The sequence below is a fragment of the Chelonia mydas genome, chromosome 3, assembly GCF_015237465.2.
Source record: "Chelonia mydas isolate rCheMyd1 chromosome 3, rCheMyd1.pri.v2, whole genome shotgun sequence".
NCBI classification, from domain to species: Eukaryota; Metazoa; Chordata; order Testudines; family Cheloniidae; genus Chelonia; species Chelonia mydas.
Genome location: NC_057851.1, coordinates 92,645,130 through 92,665,102, shown reverse-complemented (window position 1 = coordinate 92,665,102; position 19,973 = coordinate 92,645,130). Strand labels below are relative to the sequence as shown.

Here is a 19,973-nt window from a genome sequence, read left to right as displayed (position 1 = left end):
ACCTTACAGAGTAGTCAGATTCAAAACATACAGAATCCCTCTAGACAAAACCTTAAGTTACAAAAAGACACAAAAACAGGAATATACATCCCATTCAGCACAACTTATTTTATCAGCCATTTAAACAAAACAGAATCTAATGCAAATCTAACTAGATTGCTTACTAACTCTTTACAGGAGTTCTGACCTGCATTCCTGCTCTGGTCCCGGCAAAAGCATCACACAGACACACACAGACCCTTTGTTCCCCCCCCCCCCCCAGCTTTGAAAGCAACTTGTCTCCTCATTGGTCATTTTGGTCAGGTGCCAGCGAGGTTATCCTAGCTTCTTAACCCTTTACAGGTGAAAGGGTTTTGCCTCTGGCCAGGAGGGATTTTATAGGTCTGTATACAGAAAGGGGGTTATCCTTCCCTTTATATTTATGACATGCTCAAATAAATCTATTAGTCTTTAAGGTGCCACCAGACTCCAAGGAGAACAAATTATCACTAAGGCTGCAAGTAGTCGGTCACGGAGGTCACTGATTCCGTGACTTTCTGTGACCTCCGTAGTGGCTGGTGCCGGCTCAGGGGCTGCCCCAGCTGGGCAGCCCCTGGGCCAGCAGCAGCAGTTTGGGTGTGTAGGAGGGGGCTCAGGGCTAGGGGCAGGGGGTTGGGGAGTGTGGGGGGGTGCTTACCTCGGGGTGGGGGACTCCCTGGCTCCCACCTGGCATGGCACTTCTGCAGCTCCTAGGCAGCGGAAGGGTGTCCGCACCACACGCTGCCCACACCCGCAGGTCCTGCCCCTACAGCTCCCATTGGCTGTGGTTCTGGGCCAACGAAGCTGCGGTAGCCAGCGCTTGTGGCAGGAGCAGTGGAGCCCCTGCCCTGGCCCCTGCCTCCACTGTCTAGGAGCTGCAGGGACACGGAGCTGGGTAAGAAGCCCCGCCAACTCTCCCTCCCCCAGTACCAGTGGTGTGGCCCAGCCACTCCCCGCCACCAGTACCAGTGGAGGTCCCAGACCACCTCCCCCAGCACCACTGTTCCCTCTAAGCTGTGCGCGCGCAAACAGATATTAAACCCCGCGCACACGTTGAAACACCACATGCGCTCCAGCTTTGGTGGCGGCTTTTTTTTGTGTGTGGTTTTTTATTTGTTTCGTTTTTTTGTTTTTTTTTGGTTTTTTGTTTTTTTTTTTCTTTACACGCTTCACCAGCAGCACAGAAGAAATTTTTTGCGCACACAGCCTGTTAAAAATTAGAGGGAACATTGCCCAGCACCTGTGGCATCCTGCCCATGTTTTAGTCAGGGAGAGTATTTTTAGTAAAAGTCATGGACAGTGAATTTTTGTTTACAGCCTGTGACGTATCCATGACTTTTACTAAAAATACCCATGACTAAAACATAGCCTTTATCATCACTTTCCTCTTTGTAACAACCTTACACATACTTGAAGACTTATCATATCCCCCTTCAGTCTTCCTTCTCCAAACTAAATAAACCCAAGTTTTTCAATCTTTCCTCATAGATCGAGAGCTTGAATTCATTTTTGTTGCTCTCCTCTGGGCTTTCTCCAATTTGTCCACCTTTCCTGAAGTGTGGTGCCCAGAAAGGGAAAAAGTAAATAAGTTAGCTCAAACAGAAGGTATTTTGCATTCACGGCTGAAAGATTTGAATAGCCTTCCGGATTTTCCTTTTGAAAGCTACTTCACTGCAAAATGCCAGAGCTATTGTTGTAAATATAACATCCCACTGGAATTAATGGGAGTTGCCTGTGTGTACAGAGGGCAGAATTTAGCTCTGTGTGTGCTACTGTCCCAGAGCTATGTGGCGACCTTGCAGGCAGCTTGAATCTATAGGAAACATTAGTCCATGTAGCCCATATTTATGGTCTTCCACAGTATGGGAGAAAAGCCATGGACATTTTCTGCTGGACAGAATCCTTTGAAGGTGACATTTCTGGCACTATCAGTAACACTTCAACAAAGCTGGTGAACACCTAAAATGTTTTCAAATCTAGATGCCTAAAGTTAGGGCCTATATCTACACTTAGCAGCAAGCAGATTTTCAAAAGGCACAAATAGCAGTTAGGTGCTCAAGTTACCACTAATTTTTGGGTACCCCCCATTTCTAGGAGCCCATTTAGGCTCTTTCCTAAAATCAATGATGGGTTGAGTGCATTCTTCTTCACGCTTTTGAAAATCTCCCAACATTAAAAAAGGAGCCTCATTTCTGGAAATGCTGAGCGTCTACAAATCCCATTAATCTCGGCTTGAACATCAGGGTATTTTAATTAAGATATCTAAATATGGATTTACGAGCCTAAATTTGGGCACCCAAATATTTTGGCCTTTGTTCTTTAATTGGCTCCTGATTTAATAAGGATGAAGGCAAATATAAACAAGGAAACTTTGTGGGTAAGGCACTGACTCCATGCTACCACACTGAATTAATAATGTTATTAGGGTGACCAGACCAGGGCTGCCCCGGGGGGAGGAGGGAAGGGAAGAAAATGGGGCAATTTGCCCCAGGCCCTGGGCTCTGCAGGGGCCCCCACGAGTATATAGTATTCTATAGTATTCCAACTTTTTTTTACGGAAGGGCCAGTGGCGTAGCCAGGTCGAGCGAACAGGGGAAGCGATCACAAAAAAGGCGCCACCCGCTGCGGCACTTTTACTCACCCGGCGGTGCTTTTACCGACGGGGCGGCGCTCCGGGTCTTCGGCGGCAGGTCCTTCAGAGCCACCAAACGCACCCGGAGCAAGTGAAGGACCCACCGCCGAAATGCCGCCGAAGACCCGGAGTGCTGCTGGGTGAGTAAAAATTAAAAAGGCACTTAATTAATTAAAGGGCCCCTGAAATTGCTTTGCCCCAGGCCCCCTGAATCCTCTGGGCAGCCCTGGAGCAGACAGCAAGTGTGAAAAATCAGGGTGGGGGTGGGAGGTAATAAGAGCCTATATAAGAAAAACACCCTAAAATCGGGACTGTCCCTATAAAATCGGGACATCTGGTCATCCTAGTTATTAGAATATTTATTCAACCTACGGTCATCTTCTACCACCAAATTTTTGCCGGGAGAGATCCTTCAATGTGAATTCCCACTGAAGCCAACAGAAGTCCAGGCTGTTTAGCACTTTGCAGATCTGGATGGTTTACGGGGAGGCACAAATGGGAATTTATTACCCATCTCCAGTTAACTTTCAGTGGGAGATAGGTGCCTAAACTGCCCTTTGTGCTTTGGAAACTCTTCCTTACCGCTCTTAATTTTTAATTGTAATGACTGTCCTGATGATCAGGTCTCATGCAAATCATCCTGCTTATGTGCCCTGTCTATAGAAGCTTAAAACTGACAAGTTTGATTCAGAAATTCTGCCAGGCTGCCTCACTGAAGTTTTAGTTCTGGTGCCTCATGTCCCCATTCTTTCATTAGGCCTGGCTGAACTACATCTTCCATGTTTTGGAGTGTTTGCGTTTATTAAAAACGCCCACAAAGCCAAACCTTTACATGGAAAACACAATTTTTGTTTTTGCTTTTTTAAAAAACAACAATTTTCTATCACAAAACAGCTTTGACAGAGAACTTCGACCCCACACTACAGTTACACTAGATCAGTGGTCCCCAAACTTTTTACCTCCTACCCCCCCTTTAGCCCTGTCTCCGCGCCCCCCCCCCACTCCCAGAGCCGGGTCCAGGAATGGGGCTGCGGCTCTGGAGTGGGGGTGCAGAGGGGGTGAAGGGGTAAAGGTTGGGGCCCCAGCTGGAGCTCGGGACAGGGCTGAGAGCAGAGCTTTGGCCGGGGCTCTGGGAGAAGGGGCTGGCAGCTGGGGCAGGAGCCAGCAGCGGAGCTGGGTGGTGCTCCTGTCCTACTCCCTGTGAGGGCTGGCCCAGGCCCTGGTCATGACCCCTGGAATGTTCCCCTGTGCCCCCCTACCGGGGCGCACCCAACTGTTTGGGGACATCTACACTAGATTTTCCTTTTTATTTATTATTCATTCAGTACTCAAGTGCTGTAATTTTAGGGAAGATACAATGTGTTCATAAATATTGATGTTGAATTCCCACTCAAAGTGAAAAACTCAGCCTTAACTATGGAGCTGAGACCTGCACCTCAATAACGACTGTAGGCCTTCTCTCAGTTTTAGAGCTTGTTGTTTTGTCTGTCTCTTGTTTTGTTGAAACTCCATTTCTCCCAGTCAGCTTTTACCTCACATACATAAAAAGTTATTCAGTCAGAGTGCTGTTCCTGCCCTAGGTCTCCACATTTTGTGGCAGACTCAAGGTAGGTCTTATCACTGTTTCTTTACATGCATCAGTAACTCCTTTCCCCATGCAAGGCCTACGTTAGTTTTACCCGGCAGCACAAACAAAAAAAAATCCCCACCCTAAAAACAAGCAACCCCTTTTTTCAAAAACACCCTTTTGGCAGACAACAATGAGCTAGACCATGAGGGTTCTACAGTATCATTGGTTTGTTTTTTAAAAGATTTACAGACAGAGACTTTTACTGAGCTGGTTTGTTAACTCTTGAATTTCAATTACCATCATTTATACATTGCAAGTGGTATACCAATACCCTGCATTTCTACAGTACCTTTAATTCATGGATCTCACCTAAATTGAGCTTCTCCACATTCTTGGAAACTAAGTAAGTATTCTTGATATCTATATTACACACAGGTAAACAAAAGCCGACACACAAAGTGATTTAACTCAGCTCAAACTTCAAGCCAATAGCAAAGCTCTGAATAAACTCAGAAATCATGAAGTTAAGTCCCTCTGTTCTAACCACTAGACAGTTTCTCCTATGACTATTGCCCGATTTCAGTTACTGAAGTAAACTATGAAAAACTGTAGAAAATGTCCATATGGAGTCATACATAATAGTTCTGTGAGCACTGGAAGTAATTTTTTTAATTCAAGCAGAAGTATGTTTCTTGTTGCTGCTGCTGTTTTGGTACACAGAAAAAAGCTAAGAAGTAGGAAAACAAATATAATGCCATCAGATCAAAAATATTCTCCCACTAATCTGGGGTTCGTGTGATATGGACAACATTTGGTGGGGTACTGTAGGATTTTTGTCGTCGTCATAGGATTTTTTTGAACCACTTAAGTGCTTTGAAGAACCTGCCATGTCAGTTCCTGCAGCTTGCTCAAGTTTGGCCACATTTTTCAGCAGATAGCACTGTACAAGGCCCCAAAATACAAAGTACAATAATATGCTACTTAGTGGAGAGGAATGAATTTGTATAGGTTTTGTACTCACGCAGAAGTCGTCTGCATGTCGTGCCAGCTTTTGCTAAAGTTCTGTTTCAGCTCATTCATCAGGTTGATACCAAGCTTTTGTTTTATTTCTGCCAGGTGCTTTTCTTTGGCTGCTAACACTTGCCGTAAAGTTGAAATTTCATCCTCTAGCTGAATAGAATAAAAAAAATGTTAGCTAGTCATGGAAAGATAAGTATCACATGGTCAGAGTTAAAAATCTCGACTGAGGTTCACATGAATCTGTATTTGACAGTGAGGCATATGTGGGGGAAAGGGGATTAAAGCAATTTTGCTGGTCCCTGGGAAGCTACCCGGACTACCACATCCTTATTACAATTCTGCTCAAAATGCACATCTCCTTAAATGTATGGCCCCACACTCCTCACATGCACCTAGTAAAGGGGAGAGTTCTCTCACCATTGGGAAGCAACTGTGCAGCAAAATCTGCTTGGGGGCATCACCAGTCTTTACATGACACAAGCACTTGATTCACACAGAAAATGGGAATGGGTAGGAGCAGGGGAAGACCATGTAACACAGCCACCTTCCTTTGAATGCATGAGCTTTGCATTTCCTATTTACAGCTTCCGCTTAAAAAGTATCACAGCCCTCCTGTCTCGGAGCACATAAAATACACATACCGCTCCCCAGCTTAATAGGTTTTAAATAAAGAACATTGTTTTTCAAAAACCGTTATGCTTTTTCTGTGTGAGACTTTTAATCTCTGTTGCTGTTTTATATGGTTGAAATAATAAAAATATATATTTTTAAAGCATTAGATGTTACCAAGGGTGGCCAAGTATGAGTCAGAGTACAACACAGACTCTTATAGCGTAGATAGAGGGACTGCTATTGAAACTAGCCCTTGCCTAAGGGGTTTGGTGTGCATTGCCATAAACCTCCTTGCTCAGCCTAGCCACGTCCTCAGGGCTAGTAACAATCTGGCCTGTAATTTATCAACCCATCCCAAGATAAAGGGGAAGGAGACATTTCTAGAGAAAAACACTTCACTACATTTAAGGTACCAGCTATAGAGCCTAGAAAAACATAGTGCTGAAGACCAGGCTACACATTATCGGCCTGGTTCTCTGCTTCACGGCAGCCCCTTAATGTCACTCCAGCAGCCAAAGGGGCTGACTAGAGAGAGTTGAAGGGCTCACCAGGAATTTTCCTGGCAAAGAAGAAATTCCTGCTTTATAATAAAAGGAGGCGGAGCAGAGCTATACCATCTCCCTCACATCCCCTGGTATATGGACGCGACAGGAGAAAGGGAGTGGTTGAAGAGCCCTCTCTACTCTGGCTATCCCATTGGCTATAGGGATCCATGGGCAATCCAAGCATAAAAGCTAGAGCAGCAGCCCTGAAGACCTGAGAATACCAAAGGCAAAAAGGTGTCTTAAAATCACTTTGCTTGTCCACACCCAGCCTGGGAGTGGAGGAACAGAGAATCAAGGCCTACGCCTTTGGTCTTCTATTTCTGAAAAGTTTTTGGACTTGATAACTACAGACTAAATTTTACTTGTGGGGGAAAAATCAGTGGGACTCCTTGCATAGACACAAAACAAGCAGACAGACACTGCCCTGTAATCTGCCATCTAATCTTTAGTAACATTTTAGTTAAGGGGGGAAAAAAGGAAACTAAGAACTGACCTTGAACTAACCAACTTGTGCATGAGTAAGTTCTAAAGAATATGTTCAGTCCAAAGCAATCTATGGTGCTACTGTTCGTACTCTGGCAGACATCTTTTCAAACACAATTTTTCAGACTTCATTTTATACAAAATAATGGGGTTACCTAGCATACGAATAGGACATTTGGCTAAGGAGAGGACAACTAGAAACAGTTCACCATTTATTCAATCTTCTATGCCATTAGTCTGCATAGGGCTTAAAATCTCTACCTCACAAAACAAGCAGCCCCATGTAATAATTAAGTTGCAGTCGTGGTGAAGGTGAAGGACAAATATAGTTATTCTTGACAACACAATTAGAATTTCCATTAAAACGGTTTTGTTTTTTCCCGTGTATCTTATTTATAGATATCTATGTGTAGGGTGGCCAACTTTCTAATGTCTGAAAATTAGACCCCCAACCTATCCCTTCCCTCAAGGCCCTGCCCCTGCTCCACTTCTTCCCCCAGGCCCCGCTCACTCCTCTCCTGCCTCCCTCACTGCTTTCTCCCCTCAACTCCAGCCTGAACAGCCCCAAGGGACTTGGCATGCTGGAGCTGGGGTTGGCACCTGGCAGTGCAGGTCAGAAGAGTGCTGCGGCTGCACAGGAGCAGCCAGGCAGCCCCACTGGTGAGCTAGGGCACGGCCCTCTTGCCCAGCAGCCCCTGCTTCCCTCGGCGCTGTCTGCCCAGCAGCCCCCTTCCCCACCCGCTCGAGCCCTCTCTGCCCTGGAGCTGCCTGAGAGAGTGGCTGGGGGAAGAACCAGCTGGCAGGGCAGCTCATGTTCCTTCCCTCCTAGGGAACATTCCATGCCTGCTTTTATGGGAAGATCTTGGTGGATGAGCTAAATGCAGGACCACTACCAATAACTGGGATATGCATTATCATACTTATTGCCAAAAGCAGCTAAATCAGTAAGCCACTGCAACGGCCTTAGCATAACTAAGCAAGCAGCTGGGGGCAGGGACCGTTTGACCCTCTGTCCTTCCTGATAAGATCTGAAATTGCTGAGGTATGTGTTTTAGAAAAACAGGGAGCTTATCCATATCTGCCCTGTGGGATGTGTTTGTCAGGGCCCTCAAACCATGCGGGCTCCAACAAAACCAAAACCAAAACACACACCACATCTAATTGATGGTTTAAGAAAAGCTTCTTGCTTAACCTTTGAAATTGCTTGCTTAACAAGTTCTTTTTTTGATTGACAGGTTATTGTTACACAAACCCGAATAAATAAGGAGAGAAAGTATGGGGTAGTTGGACTCTTCAGAAACACTTCGTGGACATATTGTAGGGTCCTGAGTGGCAACTGAGTGACAGGCCAATTGGACAGCTGTTGTTGTACCACTCAAAGACTGCTCCAGACTTTGGTAATTATTGATTTTGGGGGCATTTTACTAACCTGTTGCGGACGTGTCTAAGCGCTTGAGACTAAAAGTGGAGCTTTAAGTGAAAGCACTCTTGTGGTGGACTGTTCATGCCAACCACCTATCAGACGGCCCGTCTCCATTGATTTATTTCCTGCCACTGCCTTACCAAGAGTAATTGTTACCAAGAGCTTTGGATGTTTAGAACCACGGTAACACACTGGGAGTCCCTCACCCCGCTCACCATGGACCCCCACACTCCTCAAAGGAGCTGCTTGCGGCCTGAGCTGTGCATGTATGCCACAGGAGCCACCGCTTCAGGGCTGGGCAACAGGCTGCCACTCCCCTGCCCCACAGCCCTGCAGTAACTGGACTTTTAGTGTCCGGTTAGTATATCGGACCAGATTCTGCCAGGTTCCCTTTTCAACCTGACTTTCTGGTTGAAAACCGGACATCTGGGAACCCTATCTAAGTGTTCTGGAATCCCCTTGATCCTATTGGACATTGTATGATATAACTCTCTAAACTGCAAAGAATGAGGCAAGCACTAGTGAATAAAGCAGTGACTTCCAAGTCTGGTTTCATACTATTGATCCCAGAGCTGTTTTTATCTTGCACACTAATGCATTCTCTTACTCTGAAAACAGATCAAAGTCTTTTAAAAGTCTTTCAAAAAAATCTCACTCTTTAATCCCCACCCTCTCAGTTTCTCATTTGCCATTACATGGGATCTAAGTTATTCAAGAAGCTTGGGAATTAATCAGAAATTCTAGGCACATGGGGTGAAATCCTACCCTATTGAAGTCAATGCAAAAACTCCTGCTGACTTCAACAGGCAGGATTTCACCCCTGGAATGCAACGAAGTGTTATAATCTGCATGATCCAGAACAACTTTTCATTTTTCCAGTAAATTTAGTGGGCACTGGATCGTAAATAACTAATTTAAGAATTCCTTCCTCTTGCCATTGCAGAAACAGCAAAATGAAACGTTGTCAAGAATCAGCACCACTAGGGAAGAAACCAGATTCTGTGAAGGGGTAACTGAGCAAGTGTTTCTAGAAAGAAGAAAATAAACCATTCTGGTTTAAAACTAATTGGATTATGCATGTATTGATTGGATGTTGAAAGTTAGAATTCAATTACTTGCCACCCAAAACCAAAACTCCGGGTGCATCAGTTCACCCCACTAACACTATTAAACAGTTTAAGGTTAAGCCAAAACCAGTATCTTATATTACTTACAGATACTTAAACATTAATGCTTACCATACGGACTAACACCAATTGATTATTACATACCTGTCTGTGGGAACATTCAAAGGCTTTTTGATTAAAAATTACTTTCCATTTGTTCCGTTAGAGAGATAACTAAGTCTTCAAGGCTCTATGTAAGCACTAACCCTTTGCATACTGTTGAAACACGGACAACATTATGCACTCTATTAGAGGAAAGCAGAGTGTGTTTTTTAAACCATCCATTCTTAAAGGAAACCATCGACTTGAAATCAACAGTTTAAAAAAAAAAAAAAAGTTAAACAGTTTCAGATATAAAACCTCCCCAAGTTGCTCAGATACCACCACCATGACTGGGGACTTGTAAGTAACTTGCTGAAAGGCTTAGGGATTTCTAATTAAGCATGTGCAGAAGTGTGTGCTAGGTCAGGACCACAGAGAGAGGAGACAAAGTCCCCCTGATCATTTTTGTGGGTTATAGAATCACATTTATCTTATTTTTTCTCTCCCCTGTTGTTACATGGGAGACTCACATAACTGTTGGGGACACTGGGGCATGGCCACTAGGTAACTCGAGGGGATGGAAGACCACAAGTGTCAATGAAGCCCCCTCGCACTAGGCCCAGGTGTCTTTGGCCCCCCCTCCCGCCTGGAGGCACTCGCAGCAGCTCTGCGTACTAGGCCCAAGTGTCCTTGGCCCCCCCCGCCTGGAGGCACACACAGCAGTTATGCTGAGAATCTGCAACAATATGTTGCAGAGTCAGACTGCCTGAAACTAAGCAAGTCCACACAGGGCAGATATGGAAGAACAATGCTGAATAAAGCAGCTTTATGTATAGTTTAATAAATGATACAGAGGACCAGGGAACTAGCTGGGAACTGGATTGGCTGGCTATATGGATACTTAGGGCAGCTTGCTATTGGATAAGTATGCTGGGAAAAAGAATGTACAAAAGCCTGTGTAACTTCCTGCTCTGGGTACAGGATTTGAGATTCAAATCTCCCTGTACCTATTTGAAGCTTCAAATAAACTTTTCTGCTTCTCCACCCCATTGCGATTATTGGGTGTAGCACACCGGGTAACGAACCAACTCAAGCTGTTGTTCAGCCTCTCGGCACTGGGTGCCGGCAACATAACCATCAGAGGAAGCTGATGACCACCAAAATTATGTTTCCCCTGAATAGTCCATTAGCTTTCCTACTGACTTCAATAGGAGCACTCATGCAAGTAAGAATACACATGTGCATACTTGTTTGCAGAAGCAGGCCCTAAGTGTCCACATTTTTTCTGAAACTCTGACTCCTTGTGATGTACATAACTGAACTTCCTTCAAAAACCACGTTCTGACAAACTCCTGATCCCATGTGAAATTTTGGGGCAGGTCTGCTGTAATTTTGGGATGTGAAGTGGACCTGTGGTACATTTTCAGTTTCAGATTGTTACAGGAATATACAATCATTTTTATGTGCACTATAGAAATGCCTGAAGGCCTCAGTTAGGATCAGGGCCCCACTGTGCTAGCCAATGCACAAATGCAAAGTAAGAGACACTCCATGCCCTGAAAACCTTACCATCTAAAAAAGACAAAAGGAGAAAGGGAGTTAAGAGTGTAATACAACATACAAGTGTAACCCACAAGGAGATTACCCAAATTCCTGGGCCTCTGTCTGCTGGCAGCTCAGGGAGAGGCACACTGTCCCTGGTAGGGAGGGGGAGCCAAGGCAAACTCAGAGTCTGCTTGGCAACCAATAGGGTGTGAGATGCCCCTCCCAGGGAGTTCAGGAAAGGGGAGAAGCCATTTTTGAGTCAGTCTGGAGCCAGCCAGGGCAAGGGCAGGAGTTGCTGTGTGGGGAGCTGGTAAGTCCCAGGCCTGCATGCAGGGTTCCCCCTGAGAACTGGCCTCTAGGGACCTGAAAGCAAGATTCCCACAGCTGGGCTTTTCCTTCTATCCTGATGATTCCCAGTTCGTAGAGTTTTGCTGGGAAACTTCCTCGGCCAGGGTGATTTTGCCCTCCAGCTCCCTAGGTGAGACCGGTCACCACATAGTCAGCTCTGCTCTGGCAGCTAGTTCAGGGCTACTGCCTGCTCTCTCTCTCTCTCTGTGTGTATGTATGAGTGTGTGTGTGTGTGTATATATGTATATATATATATATATACATATATACACACACACGCACACACGTATGCTGGTCTAGTAGATTACAATTTGGATTTTAGTACAGTTGTGTAATCTGCACCTTGAGCCCTGCACCCCTTTGTGGTGAGGGGAAATCCTGGGACCAAAGCAACCTGATTCCTGCCTGAAGAGGATCCCTGCCAGCAGAAATCAGCCCCTCTGCTGTGACTGAGGAGTCCAGAGTCATCTCTGAACCTGAGGATCATTCATGGAGTTTGAGAGTGCGCCACCTTTTAGTCAGTCAGTCAGGGAATTTGTTTTGAGGACCCCCCCTAACTCCCTGAACTGTGTCCTCAAGGCAGGGAGTAAGGATTTTGGGATTTTATAACCTGCTGCATATTAAACCTGTGGAAGGATTTACCACCTTCTCCCACTTGTGAGTGCTTTGGGCTTTACTGAACCCAGTCAGCCACACTGCTAAACCACTGCAGAGAAGAATTTTGTGGTCATAAGTCATCAAGGGCTCCAACAAAGTACGCGTACCAACGGGACACTAATCTTACATTTGCTACATCAAGTCACGTGACTGGGGAAAGTCACAGGTATTAACAGTGTGGGCACCGATGAGCTAAATATAGTGTTTTACCCGGTTATGTGTGTCTCTTGTTTAATATTATTATTGTGTTGAATATATTGTATGTGTTTGTGTTATTTCTTGGAAGTCTCCAACTATCTTGCAAGTAAGTAGGGATTACCCTGTGGTTAGAATTTTCCTCCCAAGCTGCCCTGGTGACCCTGCCAGGAAGGAACGAGGGGGGGGTGGGGGCACCACCAAATAAATTCACAGGAAAAAATAAAGAAGATACACCCTGCTGAGTGGGTGGCGGGATCCAGAAGAACCCAGACCTGTCCATCAAAACCTGTAAGCAGATTGGCATTAAAGAAGGTAACCGGATGGAGAGGGGGCGCTACACAAGCAACGTGGTAAGTATGATGAAAAGCACACCAAGTACTGGGCGTGTGTGATCCATCCCCAAGACCAGCAACATACAAGGCAAGGGGGAATTAAAAAAAAAAAAAAAAGACAAACCATATTTTATATAATCGGATATATGCATACACACATTACATATCTTATTTTGTTTTTTTAAATAAATACACATCAAGCATACCTGAAAGCCACTCATTCTATTAACTGATCTCTTGTAGGCATCAAGAAAGAAGTGGGCCCTGAGGAAGGATTTGAAGGAGAGGCTAGGTGTCCTTACTGACTGACACAGGGAGAACCCCTCAGGTATAAGGAGAATGTGGAATAAAGCACAGAGATAACTGTGAAAGACGTGTACCATTGGGCTTGTGTGTCAAGATTAGCATTACTGGTGGAGAGGAGAGTGGAGGTAAGGTGGAAGAGAGCTCTACAGGAACCTGAAGCTAAAGCAGAGAGGGGAGACTGGCAAAGGCAGAAATGGCAGCTGCATCCAACTCCCACTGAAGTTACTTTTAATGGGAGTTGGGAGTCTAAAAGCTCTGTGTGCCTTAGGGCACGTCTTCACTGGCAACGTTAAAGCGCTGTTGTGGCACTGTTTTAGAGAGCTCTCCCAGCGCTCTTAAAAAAAAAAAAAAAAGAACCCACCTAGATGAGGGGCATGGTTCCCAGTGCTGGTGCACTATCTACACTAGCACTTTACAGCTCTGAAACTTGCAGCGCTGTAAAGTGCCAGCATAGACAAGCCCTTAGAAAAAAAATCTCTCCCAGGAAACTTGATCTTAATTTAATTATAGTCTTAGAACCTCCCCCAAATTCTCCAGACTTTTTCTAAATGCAATGCTCAAGCGTTTTCCCTTTGAACATAATTACATGCCACTGGAATGCCATGAGCAATTTAAAACAGTCTTATGAGCCCAGCGACCTAGATACTGTAATTCTAGTGACGACAGAACAACTTTCAGTTTGTCTTTGTATACTTGACTTAAGGGTCTCATCCCGTGTCGTGGGTTCCGAGTGCCCTCAATTCCCGCTGACATCAATGAGTGAAGGGCGCTCAGGACCTCATAGGATGAGACTCTTGGGGAACTCATCATTCTCAGATAACTATAAGGAGTTTTCTTTATTTTCCTCCTTCTCTCTCTTTCAGTCTGTTTGGCCAGAAAAGCATGCAAATCAATGAATCCAAGAGCTACAATATGCGAGCTTACACACATTTTCTTTAAAACATGAAAAACTCCTACCCCATCTGCATGTCCTGAGCCGGATATATAAATATAATTAATAGTCATACGTAAGCTTCCTTCCTATTATTTACAGGTGTACAAATGCACTATAGAAGCAAGATGTACCTAACATTTTTGAGACATTAGATCTTCCCATAGCCTTAAAAGCCCAACTGGGCAGAAACAAACAGTTGGCTTTTACTCCTCCAGGAAATCACAAGTCAGAGTACAGAATGAAAACAAACAAAATTCTCAGTGGCTAAGTTCAAAAATCAAATAAGGTCATGGAGGATAGGACAATCAATGGCTATTAGCCAAGATGGTTAGGAATGGAACCCCATGCTCGGGGTGTCTCTAAACCAATTGCCAGAAAGCTGGGGCAGGATGGCAGGGAATGGATCATTTGAGAATTGCCCTGTTCTGTTCATTCCCTCTGAAGCACCTGGCACTGGCTACAGTCAGAAGACAGGATACTGGGTTAGATGGACCACCGGGCTGACCCTGTATGGCTGTTCTTATGACTATTAACTGCAATTTAAATATTTTTACTGCATAGTGGAGAAAGTCTAGTCTCTGCTAAGAATTGTTCTTTGAATTACATCATCTAGTCCTGTATCAGCCTCCCATAGTTGTCAGTACCAGATGCTCCAGAAGATGGTTCAATGACAGAAAAACTTTCCTGTGACCCTGCCAATTGTTAGTGTCTACTCATGCACTGAAGCTTGAAGGTTTTTGTCCCTTCCCAAATGTTTGGCTTATTAAAATCCTTAGAATTGGAACTTTTAGTGGTTTTGAATTTCCCACCTTCTGGTTTCACTGATTGCCCCTTTCTTATAGTATTATGAGAAAGTAAATAGTTCGCAATCTACCTTCTCTTTACCCTTCCTTACTGTGAATACTTTTCTCACAATCCCTCTTATTTGTCTCCTCTAAAGTAAACAATCCCAATTCTTTCAATCTGGCTCCATATGAAGGTTTTTCCATTCTTCTAATTGGCTGCCCCTGAACCTCATCTATTTGTTCTGTATCATACAGCAGACACCATGGGGGAAGACTGCACTCGGACTGGATTTAAGCCTGATGTTGACTCTTCCTAATCTCACCAAAACTAAATCAATAGTGCCATGTAATTTCATCCAGTTCAAGCTCCCGTAACTTCCTTCAGCCATCTGGGATTTATTTTTTTGTAAATTCTCTTCGCAGTACTGTAAGAAGTTGTGTTATGATGTTGCAACCACCATCAGTGGCATTTTCTCTAAGAATCATGTAATCAGTTCTTTTCAGTAAGTGTGTCACAGGCTGGCTGGCCCTTCCAGAGAGAGAGAGAGATTTCAGCCCACCTGTGACACAGCTGATTTGCCTCGCCAGGTGGAAAGAATGAATGAATCAAGTCACTTGACAGGCAGTCATGTGACTAAACCAGACCTCAGAGTTAGAAAAACAGAAGCTTCTGAACAGCTAAAGTGAGGCATTGCAGAGTGGACCAGCAGGAAAAAAGACTCTCTTGCAGTGGTCCCTCAGGAAGGGAGTCGTGGCTGGGTAGAAAGACCCAGCTGAAAGTTGTGTCTTCCATTTGGGGAGTGGCAAAGAAGGCAGGCCAGGCCAGGCCAGGCCTTAGGTCTTCTCCTGTGAACAGAAAACGAGCCAATACCTCAGGGAGGAGGAGTTGGGCCAGCTTTAACGGGTGGGAGGATGCAAGACCTTTGATGTTTGTTTTGGAACTTTGTTTTAAAACACACCATACTTCAATAAGAGTGGTTGTTACTGGACTTATGAAAGCCTTTTGTGCATGAGTTGTGGTGTATTGGGGAGCCTGAAAGAGGGGAATCCGAGGCAGGGAGCCACAGAGCCAATTCCAAGCCATGAGGGGGCTCTCAGGAGGCACTTGACAAAACATCATGCCACAAATCCATGGTCTTGAAAGAATATGGGTTCTTTCAGGGGTCTTTCATTATATATGCTGCAAATTTAAGACTAATGACACATGGCTCATTTGTTAAAATAGCACACCCACTAATTTTACCTCTGCCTTTACCTTTACTAATAGATGATTAGTTTTCCAAAAATAATCGACAAAATGAATCATCTTGCACTACTCTAGTCTAGAATAATTAAAGGAAACATAATGTACTTGTGACATCTGCACTTTATCCTGCTAATAATATTTATACCTCTGGAATTTGGAAGTTAATATCCAGGGGATCAAAAGCATTACCTTGGCTAGCTCAATCTTTAACTCTTCTTTCTCTTCTTCAGAAATAATGCTTGTGAAATCAATATCAGTGACTGTTTCTTCATCTGTCTCATGCAATGGCTGTGTTTCCAGCAGACCTTTGAAAATAAGAAAGTAACAGTCAATAAAACTCTTTCAATACATTTCACTGAGTGGTGATGGGGAGGGAGCAGAGGGTGGCCAACTGTACGAAACCTAAATAAAGGTCTAACTTTTGTTACATGCACTAGAGTTATCCAGGTCTTTCTAATACATCCCATTTGGATTCCTCTTTTTTTGCTTTTATAAACCTATTGCAAATGATAGATAATCACAGAATCATAGAAATGCAGGGCTGGAAAGGACCTCAAGAGGTCATTTAGTCCATCTCCCTGCCTGAGCCAGGGTTAAGTATACCTAGGCCATCCCTGACTGGTGTTTGTCTAACCTGTTCTTAAAAACCTCTAATGATGGGGATTCCACTTCTTAAGTACTGTTCCAGTGCTTAACTATCCTTATTGTTATAAAGCTTTTCTTAAGATCCAACTGTGATGACTGGAGCTTGATGGATGCATTACCTAGTGGTTAGGGAGTCATTTTTTTTAATGAAGCAGGGAATTGGTAGAGGAGCCCAGGCCCTCCCACTCCACCAGGCTACAGCCCCAGACCCCATGAGGGTTACCAAAGGCCAGGCACCCACGAGTGCCTTATGATTGCCATCTCTGGGACACTTACTACCTCCCACTCTATAGTCAAAGCTTTACAGTCTGTAGCAAAACTGGAAAAAAAAAAAAAAAAAGGGTACTGACTGCATCTTTAGTCTGTCTGGGCCTACCAGGTAGGTTCCTCTTTTCCCAGAGAAGCTGCTCCAGCATCCTTTCACAGGAGCACCCAGGACAGGTCCTTCTCTCTGCCTTGTCAGACCCTTTTTGAGCTGTCTGGCTTCCTTTTAAGCTCCATTTCCACCTGGAGCATGCGCTGCAGATGTGGCTGGGCCCAAAATTGTTCTTTAACCCCTTCAGTCCTAGTGTGAGGCTTACACACCTCATCACACCAACCTAGATCTCCCTTGCTGAAACTAGGCGGAATACTTCTTGCACCAACCTTGATGGACATGGAGAACAATAGTATTTTGTTGTATTTTTTTTTGTAGAATATTGACATGAAGGCACCAACAAATTCAAGAAATCAAATATCACTGGATGCAGCATACAACACTACTGCATGATACAGTATAGAATAAAAGAACATGAAAAAAACCTAGCCTTTTCTTCAAATTAAAAAATAAATATGGATCACTGCTGTGTGATGTCCACAACAAGGATGACAATGTAACTGCTGGTCAGTATAGCACTGTGTCATACAGTAGATAAATATACACTTTATATTTTTCCATGTGTGTATACAAAAGAGTACACTGCCAATATTCATAACTTCGAGTACAAAAATGATACATGCATACAAATAGGATGAATATATTCAGTAGATCATAACCTTTGCAGAGATATGTTACATGGCATATGTAGAAGAAAACATATTCCAGTTATGTCATATTTACATTCATAAGCATATTTCCATGAAGCATTATGGGATGCAACGTCACACTGAGTACTACTACTATGGAAAGTGTACCTCTGGGTTTAACTTCACTGTTTAAAAAGGTGCAGTTTTTACCTCAGCTGACTTATGCACATGAGCTATTCCAAGATAAAAATATAGTAAAGACAAAGCATTTTAATTTTACCATGAGGTAAACTTATCATGCGCAGTCCTATACTGGCCAAAAGTTACTAGGGATGGTGGGGGGGGGGAGGGGGAGCGGGAGGGGGAGAAAGCAGTAGATGTGATACTAAAAATCAAGATGTAAGGTTTTTGACACAGTCCCACATGACAGTCTCAAACAAACTAGGAAAATGTGGTCTAGATGAGATTACTATATAGGTGGGTGTAGAACCTGTTCAAAGACCATACTGAAAGAGTAGTTATCAATGGTTTGCGGTCACACTGAGAAGACATATCTAGCGGATTCCCACAGGGGATGAATAATTTTCATTAATCAATCACAGATAACGGAGAGGAGAGTATGCTTATACATTTGCAGACAACACCAAGCTGGGAGGGGTTGCAAACATTTTGGAGGACAAGATTAGAATTCAAAACCATCTTTACTAATTGGTCTGAAATTAACAAAATGAAATTCAATAAAGACAAATACAAAGTTCTATACTTAGGAAAGGAAAAATATCAAATATACAACTATAAAATGGGGAACAGGAGTGTTATATGGATTGCACTGGAAGTAACTGTCCCTTCTAGCCCTACATTTCTATGATTCTGGATCCCCATCTGAGATTTACCTGATGGTGAAACTAAAGTGCCTTGTCTTCACTGTGTCATTACCTCAGGAGAGCTCACATGGGTTATTTACTCTGAGGTAAACATCACTGCTTTTTTAGCAGTGAAGACAAGCCCTAAGATGATGCTATATGGAGGTTTCAGAATGCTGGTAAGTCTGAAGTACAAGCAACAGGTATGGGGAGTGGAATAGTCCAGAAGCTTGGAGCAGAGTATACTTGTGATTATTCTTGATAGCTTAATTCACTGTGCTGTCACACTTAAGCCCTGATCATACAAACACTGATGCACATGCTTCATCTTACTACCTGTAGTCCCATTGGGGGGAGGTATAGCTCAGTGGTTTGAGCATTGGCCTGCTAAACCCAGGGTTGTGAGTTCAATCCTTGAAGCCATTTAGGGATCGGGGACAAAAATTGGGGATTGGTCCTGCTTTGAGCAGGGGGTTGGACTTAGATGACCTCCTGAGGTCCCTTCCAACCCTGATATTCTATGATTCTATGAAACCAATGACAGTACTCATGGTATTTAGTGCATGCTTAACTGCTTCCAGGATCAGGGCCATGATTTGTCTCTTATGCTCAGGTGCGCTGAAGATCAGCAACATCATGTCTTATTCGATAAGCACCAACAGGAAAGAGTTTTAAAAAAACGGCATCCAGTGACTGTCACAAGGAATTTGGTGGCTTAAATAACTGGTGGATGCTTCCTATTGGTTGCAAAGAGAACATGGAACTTTACCAGACTCCTCCTTCCCCAGCCTCTCCTTCCCTGTGCATTGCCTAGGGGGCCTGGCATTTGTGTGTTGTATAGCAAAGTTTAACAAAACTGCTTCTTATCAATTTCACACTGCAGTTCACAGGGTTCTGAATAGCAAAAGTAAACCAGACCACAGTTTTGACAACTTCACTCTGGAGCTGCTTGGCAAAGCAATGAATTGCAAGAGAAGCACTGACCTGTCTGGTGGCACCCTCAGGTACAGACCACTGTGTTGATTCATGTTGGAAGCTTACCTTTGCAACCATAAGGGTCAGAAACTTTTTAATAAAAATAAAAGCTTAAATTGTGCAGAAATTGATCATTTAGAAGCAACATCATGCCAGCTTGCTTGGAAAAGCTAGGTATATGGATTTTTAAAGCCCTGACAAAACAAAAAAATATATTTCACACGAACTGCAAGAAAATAATTTCCAAATTATTTTTATTAGCCAGAAGAGCCAATTATTGTTTCCAGTTTATTCTGAGATTTTAAACAGTCTTACTAACAGCTTTTTCATAGCTCCAGTATGTGCTTTAGAAAAGAAAGAATAAATTAGACTCCAGCAGAAAAAAAAACAAAAAGACTTTTTAAGGGTCTCGGCTTTGTCCTTCAAATACTCCATCATCAACCAGTATGTCAAAACAACCACCACCGTAAATTTCTACTTTAGACTTGGAAGCCTGGATAAACACAGTGTCCTTCCAATCCATAGCCGCATGTATCCAATGTAACTTCTGACCAAAAATCAAATCTCTGGGTCAGCTATAGCCTAGACAAAAGATATTTTACAATGTGCATCACTCAGCTGCC

General features: G+C 43.8%; 1 protein-coding gene across 4 annotated transcripts in view; it reads right to left on the bottom strand.

The window, feature by feature from the left end:
- Positions 1-19,973, bottom strand: part of TPD52L1 (TPD52 like 1) — an 81,470-nt gene that overhangs the window by 40,868 nt on the left and 20,629 nt on the right. For all 4 annotated transcript variants that reach the window (XM_043542867.1, XM_043542866.1, XM_037894724.2 and 1 more), the window contains exons 2-3: positions 16,052-16,167; positions 5,242-5,390 (exon numbers count right to left, since the gene is read on the bottom strand). In XM_043542867.1, coding sequence (XP_043398802.1) covers positions 5,242-5,390; positions 16,052-16,167 — 265 coding nt within the window. The remainder of the gene's footprint in view (positions 1-5,241; positions 5,391-16,051; positions 16,168-19,973) is intronic.